Below are 17896 nucleotides of genomic sequence, written 5' to 3'. Positions count from 1 at the left end.
CAGTAGTTCAAAGTAGTCCAAAATAATGCTTTGCCATAAGTTCAGATGCCTATTTGTTTTCTGCATGGATAACAGTCCAAATGTTTCCTTCTATGATTGCTTAGCTGATCCCATTGCACACTGTTCACGTGTATCTGATCACCACATTGTCAGTAAAAGTTGAAGAACAACCCTGTGGTTTGCCAAAAATTAAAAAGGATCATCAGTAAGATAGTCTTACCTTGGCAATGAAAGTAATTACACATGATGTCAAAACAAATACAGATGCTCCTCTTGAGAAATGGTCTTTTGGGGACACTGTACCAGCAGTACTAACTATGAATTTTTAACAGTTCTAACTTTTCATATTACGTGTATTAATCATTACAACTCCTATGGTTCTCAGCAAATATAACCACAATTTTATTCAATTGCCAAGTGTGTTCTGTAGGCCTATTATTTTTCCTTTTCACTCATTTCCAGTAACATGCTTTTTTGTATAAATACTTGACCATGATATAGTTAAGACTTTTTTTTAGTGGGAAAGGAATCATTATGTTATCCCTGTGCTTTCTCTTACTGTAAAGAATTCTGTTTCCTTACATTTGGTAAGATAAATACAGTGGTGACCTTTATAAGAATAGAATGAGAGAAGTCCTGTGAGGTTCCAATCCCCACCAGTATGAAGGACAGGTAAAGTGCAAAGCCATTATCTCCTTCGCCTGTGAAAATAGCTCTGGAAAAAGCTAAAGCATACTCAGTTGTTTCCATTTGTGAAGTTCTCCCTAGATAGTTTCTGGGGCTGAATGTCTCTATGAAAGAAATTACAGTCATTTTTTGATAGTCTGAGGAGCTTATGATACAGCTCTGAATCCTCTCTGTTTCCATCCAAAGTTCCTGAATCGTATACATCCATATCACTTTGTCTGTGGTTGTCTACTGCTCAAAGACATATTTCTTTATGGAGGTGATTGAGATCACATTAGCATTGTCAGGTTTTACACTAGAGGCCGTTAGAAATAATTTAGGACTCTTATGGCGCAGCATCTGTAGGCTCTTCCCTCCATGAATTGAATGAGGTGAGTAGATGGAGAAAAGAAGGCTGCTGCTGGATTGCTTACATAGAAAGGGCTAAGTAACTCCCTCTCTGTATTGGAGGATAACTACTGATATGACACGGTTGTGGTGCTCCCAGCTGAGACAAAGAATATTACCACTTTACAAGGCAGCAAATACACCCTAGTGGGAAACTGCCTTCAGAACAGTGCATGGTTCTGGTCACTCCATTTGGACAGATGCATTAAAGTAGAAACAGCTGCTGAGAAGGGTCATGGTAAGAAGGAAAGCCTGTTTTATTAGAGAGGAATAAAAGAGCTTGGCTTTTATAGTCTTGCAAACAAGCTGAGAAGAGGTATATTACTAGTTGTAGATAAATCAAAAGTAAATTCCAGGGTGGAAAGCATCTATTTAAGTAAAAAGATAATGGGCACAATCAGAAGTCAATATAAGCTAACCATTATTGTGTTTATGTTAGAAATTAGAAGATTTGGTGCTGGCAGAGAGCAGGGCTTCTGGAATAGCCTTGGCTATTGGAGCAGTGCACACGAAAGCTCAACTGATTTTAAAATGAAGCTTCACCAGTTTTTAAAAGGGATTAGATGATGTGGTACCTGTGGTTATCAGGGGACTAGACCCAATGATCTGGGAGATCCTTTCTAATTGTGTGCAGAATAAGATGGATTTGTGCAGAGCATCCCCTCTCGACTGGAAATAAAAAACCCCCATGATTAAATTAATCATCTTTATCAGCCTTTTGGCTACAATTTGAGCATCAGTTATTGCAAGACCACACTTTCCCTGTGTTGCAAGAATACGTACAGTCCCATGCTTACTTTTAATGGTGGTCAAAGAACAGAAATTGCTGGAAGAGAGGGAAACATCAGAATATGGTAATGTTCCTTTTTCTCTGCCCTCTCTGACAGTTGACCCTAAAGTAGGAAAGTAGGTAATAGCTTTGCCACTGAGGATCTCTCAAAAGGGGGAAAAACTGTTCACTCTACATTCACTGACTTTAATGTAGTTACCTTAATGAATGAATGTTAAGTGTCTGACAACCTGGTCCCAATTAAATAATACATTTTAAGGCATTTTCAGGCATATTACTATTCCTTATAGAGTTGTGGAAGAGATGCCACCAACTCTTCTACGAACGAGGTACGACAGAGCTAACATGTAGACTGTGAAACCAAATTTGCCTCAGAATCGTTCCTGCATGACAGAAGATTCACGAAAGAATTTCCACAATTCTGCACTTGATTCAGTGCCTGAAGATATGAGAGGAAATGGGAAGCAGGCCTAATCTTTGTTTCTTTTCCTTGGCACTTTTAATTCATGAAAATACTCTCTGTGCCCCCAAATCCAAGTCTTCCTCTGCTGATCTCACTTTCTTCTCTACAGTCTTTAAACAAAACAATGTGATATTACAAATGGCTTAGATTGAGGGGAAGTTGCTGTGCTAGCTAAAAAGTTGGCACCGCACGTTCTATTCAGAATGCTGCACGTTGGTGGTGTCTGTTCAGATAACCTCTAGCTACAGTTGAGTAATACCACAAATGGGGAAAACCCTAGAGAAATAGGAAAATCCCTAACTGTTTGTGCATTGTGTAAGTATATTTTGCTTAGGCTCTTTGCCAAAGCAGATATGAATCAAAGATGCTCTCTGTATAGGAGTAAAATGTACTATCATGTTCAGGATCTTATTTTTGCATAAAAGACACCCACGGCATTTGTGAAAGGGGAAGAAAATTTCCATTCTGGTTTTAGTGTCTTGTGTTTTTCTATTGCATTCATCACTGAAAATTCCTGAACACAAAGGATATAGAAAGTGGGAGATGAACTTGGTTAATTTATTTGAGTTCTTCTTTTAGACAAATGGTCTCTTTGACTATTTTGCGAAATGATCATAAAAGAAAATACCACTCCCACCCCCCCTTGGTATTGTACAATAAAAAGAAACACTTATTAACAAAAGGAATTGAGCTGTGACCAAATGCTCACTGTAACTGGCAAGTGTTTGTGCAAATGTTTGATTATTTATGTAAACCTTCCCAGCAACTCCTCACCCAGAACAAAACCACGTGCCCAAGAACGACAAAACATCTCCCTACCAGAACAAAAATCACTGATGGATATGTTTATTTTTTCCCATGGAGAAGATGAGAAAATAAATGCAAGATGGCACTGGAAAGTGCTCAGATGGCAGGATTCATCTGAGCAAAAGTGAAAAACAATGACTAATTAGGATAGTCTAGAAGGTATAGGAGGATTTCTGCATTGTCCCACAGCCCCCCAGAAGTGCGTGTTTTTTTTTTTATGTGTGTAACTTAAGATAATTTATTTACATATAATTTGCATTTTTCAGGTGTCATAACAGAGGCTCCAAAGCACTGGCCTTCTTTAAGTAAAAGGCTGAATCCTCTGAGTTTTGTGAGATTTTTGTTGTTTACTTCAATGGGATCTTGATTTTTTTCTAATGTATTTTTGCACCACGCTTGTAACCAGAAAGAACGGTTAGAGAACTTAGTTCAAAGATGGTGTTCTAGGAAATTTTGACTGGCAATTGGGAACTCTCTCAAGCCACCTAACCAAAATATTTTCAATAGCGTGGCTGCAAAATGGGAAGTTAAAAATACGGAAGTAATTTGCTAAATTATCAACCTCATGAGAGATTAATTTCTTCCAGTAAGCAGTGGCTCAGCAATTAGTTGATCCAACAGTTAGGTTTTCTCACCAAGAAAGCTAGCTCCCTAACTCACTCACTCGATTTTTTGCAGTCATTTTGTATATTTGTCTATCCCATTCCCTAAGGCCATGGAGAACCTCAATTAAAGAGACTGAATTCAAATTGTCCTTCTGCATGGACAGAAGGACAATTGATTAGAAATAATTCAAAATTAGGGCTCTGAAACAGCAGTTAAAATGCCAGTAGTTTCAAATGAGCTGGCATGTTCCACTTTTATTGGTTTAGTGTTGCAGTGAATTATTCAGAAAGCTATGGTCTTCTTTCTGTTGATGAATGTGCATTGGGAGAATCAGCAAACTACCAATGAAGCTTTTTTCTGCGGCAGAAATAATTCATAAATGACAAATATTTCTATGAACCTGTTACAGCAGAAATGAGGTTGCATCAGTTACATTTTTCAGTCCCTTAGAGGGATTTGAGGAATTTATGAAACCATGGAAATAGAAGTACCCCAGTTTTAGAACAGTTATGTAAAGAAGTTTGATTTTCTTTATAGAATCATGGAATCATAGAATGATTTGGGTTGAAAGGGACCTTTAAAGGTCATCTAGTCCAACCCCCCTGCAATGAGCAGAGACATGTTCAACTAGATCAGGTTGCTCAGAGCCCCATCCAACCTGACCTTGAATGTTTCCAGGGGCATCTACAACCTCTTCTGGGCAACCTGTTCCAGTGTTTCACCACCCTCATCGTAAAAAATTTCTTCCTTATGTCCAATCTAAATCTGCCCTCTTTTAGTTTAAAACCATTACCCTTTGTCCTATTGCAACAGGCCCTACTTCTTTGAGTGTTGATGTAATATTGTGTAGAAGCAGCCAAAGTAATATCTTTAACAATGTCACAAGTAATTTTTATAATCTTCAGTCTATGAAAGTATATGGCCATCTCTGTCTTATTCTAAAAACTGATTTAAAATACCACCTTTTATGCATCTGCACTTTTATGAGTCATAGTGACAAACTGCCAATTGTACAAGATGAAAGCTTATCTCCAGAAGTGATTATCAAAAATAAAAGTGCCAAAAGGACAAAGGAATGAGAGCTAATACAGGTTAGTTACCAGTCACTGGTTTTCTAAAGCCCTTCTTTAAAAATAAGCTTACCTAGCTAAAAACTTAAAAGCAGCGATGAAGGACAGAAAACACACTTCTCAGGTGCTCTAGGCAGCTGCCACAGGGTAGCTAACATGCTGTCATTTCTCATCTGCAGCAATAATATGATTTTGGTCTACAGCTGTGTTTATGAGGACAGCATTACCTGTGGATGAAAGCCTCATGGAAGACCAAGAACCAGTTATTTTATGACGTGCTAATGCTTACCCAGGCTGCAGTCTCTGCATTTGTCTACAAGTTGAGAACTTCCAAATGTCCACTGAGAGACTTTTGCTGGCTCTGAAACTCGCAGATTGTTGGCTTATTGACAAGATCCTAAAATGTTTTAAAAGGACTGAGAGCTGCCAGTCCGTTTGAGAGCAGAGGAGACAAGGTGGTGCCTGCTCCTTTTGTGGGTATGACAAAAGTGTCTCTGTGAATGAGACACTGATTTTAAAGGAAAGCAGAGGGGAACATATATGCCGTATACAAAGGAATACTGGTATAAGTGCTATGTCAAAAACTTGCATGCCAGAAGAGCAGAAAACAGTATTTGCTGGCTAAGTAATAGCCTTTCTTTAGAATGTCATGCATAGTGGTCACAATAAGATTTGTTATTTTCATACTCTACAGAATTTTTGTGTGTGGTTAAGTGTTTATTTTACTGGGAAAATGGATGTAGTCTGTCTGAAGGATAGCTGGAAACTTGTTAAAATCTCAGTGTCAGGTTCACTTTGCCTCTTACAAAAATACTTTCCCCCTTGAACACGGTAAGTACTGTGGCTGAGTAATTTCATTTTCAGGATTTTGAGTCAGATAGTTCTCAGAAATAAAAAGGCAAGTCTTATTTCTAAACTTCATTTGCAATTACTGTAATACTTCCTTCCATTGGCCTAGTGTGATCTTCTAAAAATTGTATAATATGCAATAGCATTCTAGATATCTTCCATTAAAAAATTGCTTGGTTTCTTTGCCCTGATATGACGCAGTCCATTGTAAAGTTTGACAGAGCAATAAATAAGCTATTGGCCGGTGTGAATGGCAGTACCTGATAAAATGTTGTCTGTATTTGATGGAACTGTTACACTTGTTATAACAATTACACCTCAGTAGAAATACATGAAAATAAGCATAATGCTGATCTTGTGCCCCCATACGTATCAGGCTGCCATATGCAGTAGTGATGTGCATTTTCACTGTATTTGAAAATCCTTTTTTTTATCTTGAAAATGATTTCTGTTGTGGACTGTGAATATGTTTACTTGTTTAAGGTATGTTTATATTTGTGTACAACGATTAAGCAATATTTATTTTTATTGTTACCTCAGCTTTTTTTTTTCTGTTTGCAGGGGATTCATTGTAAAAGCAAACCTTCCAGTGAGTATACATCATTCACATTTTTACTACATTTGTTTTTGAAAGATAAAGATAATTTATTGCAGATAATAAATCCGCTTTACTGGTGACATCAGATCACTGTCATGACAGGGTATTTACCACCAGTTTCCTTGAATAAAACGTTGGAAATCGGTAGGCTCTGATAAATAATAGGTTAATAATGACTGTGCGTTGTTGCTTTATAATTTTCCTTACCATAAATGGTCATTGGGAGAATTTGCTTAGTCATTTCACATGTTTTTATTGCTTCTACTTATTATTATTGCCTACAGTAATAATACAGGCTCTGGAATTACCTGAGCTCTGAAGCCTTCACCAGTCGCTCCTCCAGCGCGCACAGTCACTTGACAGGGAGGTGCGAGGCAGCTGCCTTGCAGGCAGTCCTCTCTGGGAGGACAGTCCCAGCTGGAGGCCCGGCTCTGAGCACTGCTTGTCTCCACCGTGCTTTTCCTGGATCCACAGACAGGGAGAAGCTGCGATGCTGAGCCACAAGCGTGCGAGGTGCGGATGCTATGGTGTGGGGCGTGAGCCGAACGTCAGCTATCATGAGTCTTACTCTGAAAGCGTGGCATTTATGGGACACGTGTTGAGGTGGAAAGAAAGAACATGGCTGCGGAAGGGACGCAGTTAAAAGTCCCACCTGAAAAAGTCTCTAGTCTTCTGCCGGCGAGGAGAGTGAGCCATTGGTGGCTGGTTCAGGGATTGTGAATGAATCTTTTTAGGGCTGGGCAGCGGAGCTGCTAGTTACACAAACTACGTGGAAGGTAGAAGAAGAAACAGGGGCGTTGACCTTTGCTCTGCCTAGCTGAAGCATGCCTTCGTGCCCTTGAGCAGCACAGGCTGAGGAAACCGAACCCTTCAACCCTGGTCTCAAAGGGAAGGACGCCTGCAATACTGTTGGTTATGAGTTAAAATCTGTGCTGGGTATTACACAAATGCAGATCTAGATAGTGGAGACTCACTACAGGTACCACAAGGTGGTGATTCATTCCACCCGTCTTAGGACAAGGTGATTTATGTGCTGGGAGGGAGGCAAGAGGGGTTCTCCCTCTCTGTTAACTGCCAGAGGTGCTTAGATGATGCACATAAGCTTAAACTAGATGTTTAGCTCTTAGCTGGATATAGACTTTGGGCACTGAAGAGTTTGTAAACTAAAGATCCTTATCTTTCAAGATGATGTACATGAAGCAAAGCTGGTTGTAGGTTTTCAGTGCTGCCTGAAAATGACTTATCAGCTATCTTTAATACAAGTAACATGTAGGATGACTCAGCCTTATAGGGGTGATGAAAAAACATTTTTTTAGTCTTCATCCTAATTCACTTGTGCAACAGTGGGTGTATACTCATCTCCATACTTCCTTTTCTATAGTAATTCTTTTTATTATTTATTTTTTTGAGGTAAAATTACCTTAAAAGACCTTAACTGTGTAATAGAGCACCTTTGCAGTAGTCATTGCTTTTAGCTGCAACAAAAATATTACTTTATTTCCTAGAATTTGCAGCTATCATCTCAGTAGTATTTGGCAATGTAGCTTTGACTCTGCCTTCTCCCTCCTGCTCTTCTAGGCTATTAGTAGTACATAAGGGCTACTGTAGTATTTGCAATTCACTGTAATATATCCAGACATTGATATCAATAAATCAATGATTTTTAAAAAGCCTTGCATTCTCAGAAAATGTATTTGGCACAGTATATCACCCTGTTGTCCAATATCCTTGAAAGTTTGAAATATTTTCTGAATGTACAACTGTGAAACCCTTCTAATTTACTGTGCATTGAAATCTATTGTGAAAGAGAGGCTGTCAGTCTGAAATTTAATCAATTTTATAATTCATGTAAGTACTTTTAAGTAGTGAATTTTGGTATTTATTAACTGAAGTGCACCGTGTGGTTATCTTAGGAGAGCATATCTAATTTGTTTATGAACTTTGTTGAATCATCCTAATGCACAGATGCAGCAGATACTGTGGTAAATCATATGCAACTAGGTTTGAAATGCTACTGTAATTTATACTCATGGAATGATGCTCCAGTGAAGCAATTTTAGTGTGCTTTAGATATACTTACAGATTTAGCACTGTCAGTATCCTAAGTAGTTCAGATTCTTACAATTCTTGTAGGGAAGAAATATCAGACAAAAAACCAGTTAGGGTTTTCTATTGGGTGTTGGCCTGGACCTGTTATTAATGGGTTTTCTCTGCAATTTTTTTGCCGTTCTCCAATCTAATCTTCTTGCCTGAGGCTTCAAGTTATCCATCTAATCATTTCTATTGCGTATTCATTGCTCAGCTCTGGCTTCTATTATCCAAGTATACATAAGGTGTGTTTTGCTGTCATGACAGTTCTGGGTTGATTGCTGCATCATCAGATAAAAAAATAATCTGCCGTAGTTGAGCCGATGGCAAAAGTACAAGGAAAGTGCCTACATGCTGAATAATAAGCCTTGGCTTCTTTATGCCTGGGCTTATATGTGTCCATAATTAAGGAATCTTTCATTGCAGCAACAATCCCTCTCTCATGTAGGGCTAATTACAGTTATAATTCATAAACATAAAATTTAGGCAAGATTTACTCAGCAGATGGTTTGTATAGCAAGATGTATCTTTATGTCTTCTGGGGTGTAGATCAAACTACTCATGAGAAAACGAAAGAGGTGTGTGTTCCAGAGGAAACTATCTAAGGGGGGGATTAAAAGATGATAAGGTAAGAGTTTACTGAGGAATTAGTCAGAAATGAGTCTCATACTGTGATGATTTATAGAATGAAAATTATTTTCTGTCAGCTCTTCCTTGTATCATATATTTATTGTTATCCAAAACTAATATCCTCATGCATAATATCATCCATTTAAATTATTATTAATGAGTTTTGCAGCATCTTTTGCAATTATCAAAATGTATCATAAAATTAATGGAAAAAAATCCAAAGTGGAAGAGTAATTTAATTTTATCCAGTGTATTACTTATTTGTTCTCAGTTTGAAGGCAGAAACTGTGATCAAGGAGGACAGTGTCCCTGCTTACGGACAGACAGTAGTCCCTAAAACTGTGTTTGTGCATCTGCCTGGTACTGATTCAATGTCAGTAATGCACCTTGGTATGATTTAGGATTCTCCTGACATAGTTTCAAGCCTGTGACATCCGAAAATACCATACCTCAGGCAGTAATAACTAAGGACTGAATTCAATTAAGTCATGGCAGTCTCTCCTAAAAACAAGTAGAGTCAAATAATATGGTCAAATTCACCCAAACAGAATACTTTTTAAAGAACTGTCAGCTTTGACAATGTACGTATATATACATTGCTCTTCCCTTAAATAATTTCTACACAGACATGGGAATGGGCAAGGTTATAGGCCTGGATCAAGAAATTTACACTAACAACCAAGGAATTAATTAGAAACAGTTGATCCTGGATACCATTTGGTATCCACAACTGCATGTCGTACGATGCAGTCAAGAAAATATCTTTTTGAGCAAAGAGACAGAGTTAAAACTAATCATCACTTATCACGTTATTAGTAATAATTATAGTAGTTCTGCAATAGAATAACGTCCCAATTAAGTGTGGGTGGATTGATTGGGTGTTGTACAATAACTCTCCATCCTGAGATACCTTCAGGATTATTACACCACCCATTCTTGGAACATGGAATATAGTGTTCGCAGCTGGCTGCTGTGCACTGTACTTCTTAAGGCTGCCTCATCTCTGTGGAAACATGTTTACAAATTCTTCAAAAGTCAACGTACTCCACTGCTCTTAAAGCCTAATTTGTATATTTTGAATGATCTGTGTTTTTTCTTTGGCTGCACAAATTGTCTTCTCTCATTGCCAATATTACCTTGGTTAATAGAGAGTTGATTCTACTGTCAGTTGAGGTAAAGTGTCCTTGTTTTTCCATTATTTTCCACTTGGTTCATATCAGCATATCCTGTTGCCTTCAAAAGATGCTTAATGGCACAAAATCAGGATAATGGAGTGGAAATTCAGGTGTGATGCATTTGTCTTTTCTGACTTTTGATATGTATCACACAGGACTTATTTCTCCTGATACCAAGTGTGAGGGCACCTTAAGGCCTGACAGATTTGAGCCAAGGTACCACATTTATGTCAGTCTATCTTCATGCCCTGCATGTATCAGTATCCGATCCTTGACAGTGGGCTTCAGCTGCAGCTGGACACTGTGAAAGCGAGGATCTCATAATACAGAAAGCGGTCCTGTATAGGTTAATACACTTTCAGTCTGTAAATTTAGAGCCTTTTCTTTCATTGGAGGGGTTGGAGGGGTAAGTAAGGATAAGCTTTGCCCTGCCTCCTCCTCCACATCCTACCTTTCCTCTGGGAGAACTGTGGATGTGTCTTCCATATCAGTCAATGGGCACCCACACTTGATGACAATTCTTGGCTAGACATTGAGGGATGCATCCTTTCCTGATGATCTAAGTTAAGACTGTTATCCTGCATTTTATGGCAAGCACAGTATCATGGCACTGCTCTTTCATACTATGCTCTTCGCCATACTAGCTGAACTCCTTCTAGGAGTATGTTAAACAATATGACAATAAATATAAATTCAAATGTTTTTTTGTTCTTCCAGCCTCTCCCCAGGGGGAGGAGAACGTGCAGTAAAGTACTTTGTTTTACTTGTGTGTCTTTTAACTTTCATACTATGTACTGAAGTGAGAAGAGTAAGAAATATTTCAAAGAAATTGCTATGATGTACTTACAGCTAAAATGAGGTGTGCTGCATTGTATACCTCAAAGCCAAGGGACAAAACCCAATTCCCTGGCTATTTGTTCTGATAGTTTCTTGAACTCTTAATTTTTGGGACTATGAACAATGTATGTGAGGTAGAGAAGCTCAAGGAATGCATTGGGGATTAAATCCACTGTACCAACATAAATTCATAAATAAATAACTAATTTTTGTGCAGGGCAGTCTAAGAAGTAGAAAGAGATGAAATAGAGCTAACTGATGAGATCTGGGGCCTTAAGACTGTTTTTTTTCTTTTACATTAGCCTACAGAAGGCAGCTGTGCAAACTGATGTCCTAAGGCTTTGGGATGAGTAAATTCCCATAGGAAAATAAGATGAGACATAATAGCTGTGTTCTGTGCATACTGTTTAGACCTTGAAGAAGGCCTGGATAATATTTATTCTGCTCTTGCTGTTCTGGTCTAAAGCAGAAGGAAATCCTGTAGGTGTGAGGGATTTTTCCGTGACTAGGAATGCAATGGTGCCCTCTTGTGTGAAAGTGATACTTTAACAGCAGTTGAGACCATCAGCCAATCCTAAAATTAAAATACTACCTATGAAAGTGCTCACAATATGGTTTTGAAAAAAAGTTTAAAGTAACTTAGTCTAGGCACGATCTAGCAGATCTGATTATTTAAAAACGCTATTAATCTAGGTGTGCTCTGCTAGCCTTAACTGTTAGAAGTGTGATTCCTTCCTCTTGTGGGTTAACATTTCCCTAAGCCAGGAAATTTATTGTCAAACCCCATCTGTAATGTAGTTCTTTCCACCCCCCCGGCATTGCTAGTGAAGCCACCTAGCTATGTTGGCCATGTGAAAAGTCTTAGGTAAAGTACTGGCTTTGCTGAAGTCAACGGTGAGTTTCCTACTGATTTCAATACAGCCGGAGCTTCACCTTTGGTGCTTTCTCTCCCCTAGATATCCTGTGCACAATGAGATTTCTCTGTCTTTGTGTTTGCATTTGCAGGTGGCATTTTTAACAGCTTCTGCCATGATGCTCCTGCATCTTTATCTTCTATGGTACTGAAAAGTATGAAGATCTCAACAGTGATGAAATGTGCCCAAGGAAGCCCATGTTCTCTTCATTTAAACATTAAAGGAACTCTGAGTCTGGATGGTAGGAAGCAGATTTGCTACTGAATCATTTCTGTTTACTTTTTGTTTATAGCTGTTCAGCCAAATTTTGTTCCATATTGCAATATTTATGTCCAAGCTGTTTTCATGTAATTATATCAGAAAGATATTTTTTGTGAAACCATTTTACTACAAACTAGGATAAAGTCGTGGCCCTTCTCAAGGGAATGAGACTGAGATAATGAATTCAAGACAACTGAATTTTTACTTCCAACATAATACACTTAACTGTCCTCTGCCAGTGCCCCAAGCATACTGCTGCCCTTTTCCTTCTTGCTCTGACACGCGTGCATGCACACACACAGACACACACAAATTCTGTCTGCCCTGCTAACTCAGACATGAGCGACTGCCCCAACAGAAGGAGAAACAGTTTATGTTTCTGAAGTTACAATTCTGCACTAAAATAAAATGAAAGCACTCAAACTTTTTGGGCATAGTCTATTTTTACCAACACCTTGCCATTCATGTGCTTAGTGTGTTACCATTTAGATATTTCCTGGTGTGCTTCACTCGGAGTTAATAGGTTCATTTTTAAAATTTGCATAAGAATTTGCATAATTAAAGCTTTAATTTATAGCAATCTGTATTAAATCCTTGCTCCTACCCCCATGTGTCTGTTATTTATAATGCCCCCCTTTTTTTAACAGAGATAAAATACATGTGCCTTTCACTTAGAAGGAAAGCTTATGATATGGTATATTTTAATTTATTTTTTGTTTTTCTTAAAGATGCTCAAATTATATTTTTGCAATCTATTCCTAACTCCTTTCAGAAAATATCCGTGGGCTGGAAATATGTGCTCTATCACTGGACACACAGCAATCTCAGTGCACAAATGTGAGATTTGCTAGGAAAAAAAGCAAGATGCTTAATGGAAAGAAGGTAGACTCTTTTTTGGGTTGTTTTTCATTAAATGTTTATGAGCCTTTGGAAAAAAAAAATATATTTTGTATCTCTCTTATTTTCTTCTCTTACTGAATTTGTGGAAAACTGCAATGAAATGTATGCTTCAGCATTGTCAAATGAAACTCCATAACAAAATGTCCTTTTATAACCTATAAATTCAATTCTCCACCATTTTTGTACTTCTTTCACTTACCTTTTTGCAAGAGAAGATGCCTCTGCAAAGCCTAATTTTCATATCAATCTTGCTAGCTTTCTTTTTGTGCCCACCAAATTGTGGGGAAGCTTTTGTAACTCCAATTGCTAGGAAGCACAATGCCACAGGATTTTTAAGTGCATACATATGATTTATTTAAGTCCCATCATGTCAATGGAATTTACACATCCAGAAGACAGCCAAGTGCCTAAGCACTTGTGCACATCTGTCCTAAACTCATGGTAATAATTGCAACAGCAGATATGATTTTTTACTAAACTAAACCCAGAAGTATTTGTTACTAAAATTTGCAACTGGGAAAAAAAAAAAAGAACCATCCTTGACCAACTGTTTAAAAGACATGAAATTTTGCTTTCAATTACTGGTGGATAACTGTTATTAATCCCATACAAAATGCGTTACTTCATGTGCTTCGTAAATGTTATATTGATTGCACATGTGAAACAAAGTTCTCCCAAACTGCAATTGTAGTTTACGCTCTGTATCACTTGATGATCAAATGTACCTATGGGCAATGCAGGGCCCGCAGTGAACAACTGGTAGCTTCTAGAGTGAGGTAAGTTTATAGGTAAGACTCAACAAACATATTCAAAGAAATTTTCTTAGTTTCAGTTCAGTGACTACAATGGTGACATAAGATGCCTTTTACCCTCCGAATGCCTTGTACCCAATAGGAGTATATCCAACATGAAAACCTATATGGAATTTAATAGTTACTGCTATCAGTGAGGGAATGATCTGCTATAACTGGACCTCAACGTCTGTCTCCTAAATTACTTTCTCTCTCACAAACTGTTACTGGAATGAATACATTTGCTGAAGTTGCCATTAAATGCTTAAACAGACATTTTTTCCTATTCTGCAAGTGTTTGTGCTTGTAAAATGCCTACAAACTGGGACTTTTGGTAGTATGAAAGACCTTTTTGCTTTTGAAGCTCAATAAGCATTGGGTACCTGTATTTCTGTGCTTTTAGGATTATTTGATAGCTTGTAGATATTTGGATTTCTGGAAGTGAAGAAAATAGCAACATCCTGGATTAGAAGTAATGATACTCTTTGAAATCCTTTCATTAAGTGGTATCTGCTTCTTTTACATTCTTAATGCTACAATATCTGAGACTGCTTAATGGTCCTTGTAAATATAAATAAATCTGAACAAAGAATATTGCTTGCTTAACTCTGATAACCAGTGGTTTTCATGTATTCTGGAAGTCACACACAAACTTGATTTTATAAATGTTTTAAACAGGTACAGGTACAATTCAATTGCATTGAAGTCAATGTAGCACAACACATCTATGTGACCATGAAAACACTACCAAATTACTGTGAAGTCAAGCTGAGTCAGGAATACTATGTTGAAGGTAGGAAAACATCTTAAACCAGATGTTTTTCAAGAAACATCTTTTCAAAGAAAAAAACCAAACCAAACCAAACCAAACCCAAAAGCCCCAAATGCAAAGCCGAATCACGTTCTGGGATACACTGATCTAACTGATGGTAGATCATGTATTCCAGGACCAGTCTTATTCTACATTTCAATGCTTTATTTTGTGCATATAAATGTCTGACTTGCTATAAAAAACAGAGACCAGAGTTTATATCTAAAAGTACATGGAAAACTGAACTACAGTGTGCATTTGTCCTAATTGGCCTTCTTGTGATTGGCATGTGCTCTTTCTCTGCCTGCAGGTTCAGTCCTGTGTGCTCTCTGTGCATGAGATGGAGCCTCTGCTTCTCTTCATAGTTAGGCCACAGGTGGTTTCAGAGATTGAGGAAAGCTTAATAAGAAAGTGTAAAGAAATTTATTTTTACTTTCATTAGCTAGCTATTCTATCGCCTGTTTTCATGTACCTGGGTAAGAATAAGGTAGCATTTTTCCATGTCCTTGGTGTAAAGTGCCTACCATATGCATATAAAAATAGATTCAGCACTGTGGTCCAGCCAAGAGCTGGTGTGGCTAGTGAAGACAAGTGCAACAAATGGTGGGGCAAAAAATGAAATGAGACCCCTTGTTCGGTCTGGTGCCTGGGCTTGTCCTGCCTTCCCATCTCCAGAGCCTGTGGGTGGGCGGCTCTTGCCCGTGCCCTTGGTACAGTATCACCCCTTGCACACAGTACCAGACACGTTGTGGCAGTTTCACGCTTTCATAGAAGTAAAGCCTTTTTGTATTTAAAAAGCCTTCCTTTTTCTTGATAAATCGCGATTCACTATTGAAGTAGATATGTACTTTGTGAATAAAGAGGGGGGAAAATAAGGTTTTATAAAGTTTTAAGACACTTTACAAGGGTGAGTAAACAAATGAAAATAGGAAATATTTCTCTGGGGAAAAGAACTGTGTGGGGAAAGGAGAGCAAAGTGCTGCTCTAATACTGAGTTGAGCAAGGAGAGGTGAAAACAGTAGGCCGCACATTATGAGCTGATTTAGTGTTCTTAAATCAAGATTTAAATTTTGGAGATACAAATATTAGATATTAGTTCTGAAAGTGTCACCTGGCCTCTAATTCTGGTAAGCTCCCTGGGAGCTAAATAGGGTGTTTCTTTGTAAGGCTGAAGTAGAGTCAGAATAGCAAAAATACACAGTTCTTTATAACAGAGGAATAAGCCTGGTAAACAACAGGAGTGGCTTTCAAGGAAAGAATAACTGAAATAATAATAATATTATTATTAATAATAATAATTATTATTACTTAAATTATTGTTAGGTACTAGGTAAAAAAGTGCAGTGTTATATCCTAGATTGCCACCTTAAACTGCTGATGAGGTTTTCCAGTAGAAACCCCACACTGATGAGATAGCTCCTTAAGGCAAGTTGTGATATAATCTCTGTATGTGGTAAGGGTACTTTTCTTTTTTCTGTTTACCTAGAAGTGGATGTGAATCTGCCTTTAAAAAGGGGTATAAGAGATAGGTTTCCTGTTGGGAAGCTATTGGATAATTTGGCAGTTTATTTACACAGTTATACAAATAAAGCAGCACTAAAGAAAACTCTGGCTTCTGTTTTGCAGATTGCAGAAACACTGATGTGGGAAAATATATTTCAGCTTGTTCGGGTGAGCTGATCTTCTATACAACTTAAAGCTGTGAGATATTTCTGGTGACCTATACAATGATATGTTTTCATAGCTGACTAAGCAGGGGAAAAAATGGTGATTTACGACTACCACTACTTATAATTACCACATAGTTGATAGGTAATGTCCTGGAAAATGTGTTTCTTTATATCGACTTGGAAATGTTAGATAGCAGATAAAGATATTGAAAACCTATTCAGTACTTAAATTTTGGAAATAGGTTTGTGTCCTTTTCATGCACTTTGGATTGCTAGTTTTATATTTTGTCTATAGACAGACCTCATAAATATGTTGAAATTGATTTGCCAAACTGCTAGCCTGATTTTGGCATACCCATGAATACAAAAAAAACCCCCCATCCCCCCACATATTGTATTTGTCTAACATAGTTGCACATATTCTCTATGTAATGAAATTGGAACCTGGGATAATCAGCTTTGGTAGTAGTATTAGTGTGTATATTTCAAGTATTTGTACATCAACTACATAACATTTCGAGTACTAAGGTTGAGGTACAATTGGTAGGTGTCCTGGCCTCTCAGTATTGCCAGTGCTAATTTAAAACTGAATAATATTGGTATTTATTCTCACAAAAATTATTATATCTCATAAAATAAGAATACTTTTAGGAATATCAGGATACGAAAAGAATTAATTCAAACATCCTAGGTAAGAATCTATAGATTTTGAATTTCATCTCCATCAAGTTATGAAATATATTCTGTACCTTTTATAAAGAAATAACAAAATCAGAAATAACGAAGCAATAAAGAAACAGATATGATACGTTGAATTTTCTTGAATTTTCTTTTTCAGCTGGAAAGTTTGATTATAATGTAGACAGGGCAAGGAAAATTATATCAGTGAATGTATCCAACTTTCTTCGAGATCAAGATTATTATGTTCGCCTGTGCCACAAATGGTTTACCTGTGAAGATGTAGGGGCATTTGCTGTGGTGAGTTAAAGCTCAAAGCAGTTTGTTGAACTGATGGGGGGGGACTTGTAGGTGGAAATGCTCATTGAGGTAATAGTTATAGGAAATGCCCTTCTATATCTTTATTTACTTTGTTAAAAGTAATTTACTGTCCTGGATTCATGACCATCTTTTTCATTTCAGATAAAAGGGAAGGAATCTTTAAAATCAGTGTCTCTGAAATATTCTCAGCTACTCCCTTGTCTTTGCATTGAGGTAATACAGTCTGGAATTTGGTATATACTTGTGTTTCTGATTAAAGAAATTTTACCTGGGATTTGTGCTAAGAAAGGAGGAAAAATCTGTAGAAAAAGGCACTAGACCTAAGTTTTTGACTAAGACTTGTCTGACCTTATGGTTATGTAAATGTAGAAGAGATTTTTTAGGAAACAGTAATTAAAACATGGAGATAAGAAGAAAATGGGATTCAATTTACATTAATTTATGGAAAGTATTGTGTAAGATTAATTTGACTGATTTTTTTATAAGCAATGAAAAGACAGAAAATTTAATCTGACTGAATTTCAGCATAGCATTTGATATAGTATTGCATGAGAAACTAAAAG

At 37.4% G+C, this 17896-nt stretch overlaps 1 protein-coding gene across 1 annotated transcript in view; it reads left to right on the top strand.

Moving 5' to 3' along the window:
- The window catches only part of IL17REL (interleukin 17 receptor E like), a 47154-nt gene that overhangs the window by 12925 nt on the left and 16333 nt on the right, over positions 1-17896 (top strand). The window contains exons 2-8 of the mRNA XM_075492715.1: positions 6221-6248; positions 11993-12142; positions 12935-13044; positions 14532-14646; positions 16291-16335; positions 17173-17312; positions 17475-17546. Coding sequence (XP_075348830.1) covers positions 6221-6248; positions 11993-12142; positions 12935-13044; positions 14532-14646; positions 16291-16335; positions 17173-17312; positions 17475-17546 — 660 coding nt within the window. The remainder of the gene's footprint in view (positions 1-6220; positions 6249-11992; positions 12143-12934; positions 13045-14531; positions 14647-16290; positions 16336-17172; positions 17313-17474; positions 17547-17896) is intronic.

The sequence above is a fragment of the Mycteria americana genome, chromosome 1, assembly GCF_035582795.1.
Source record: "Mycteria americana isolate JAX WOST 10 ecotype Jacksonville Zoo and Gardens chromosome 1, USCA_MyAme_1.0, whole genome shotgun sequence".
Lineage (NCBI taxonomy): Eukaryota > Metazoa > Chordata > Aves > Ciconiiformes > Ciconiidae > Mycteria > Mycteria americana.
This window is presented reverse-complemented; position numbering and strand designations above follow the sequence as displayed.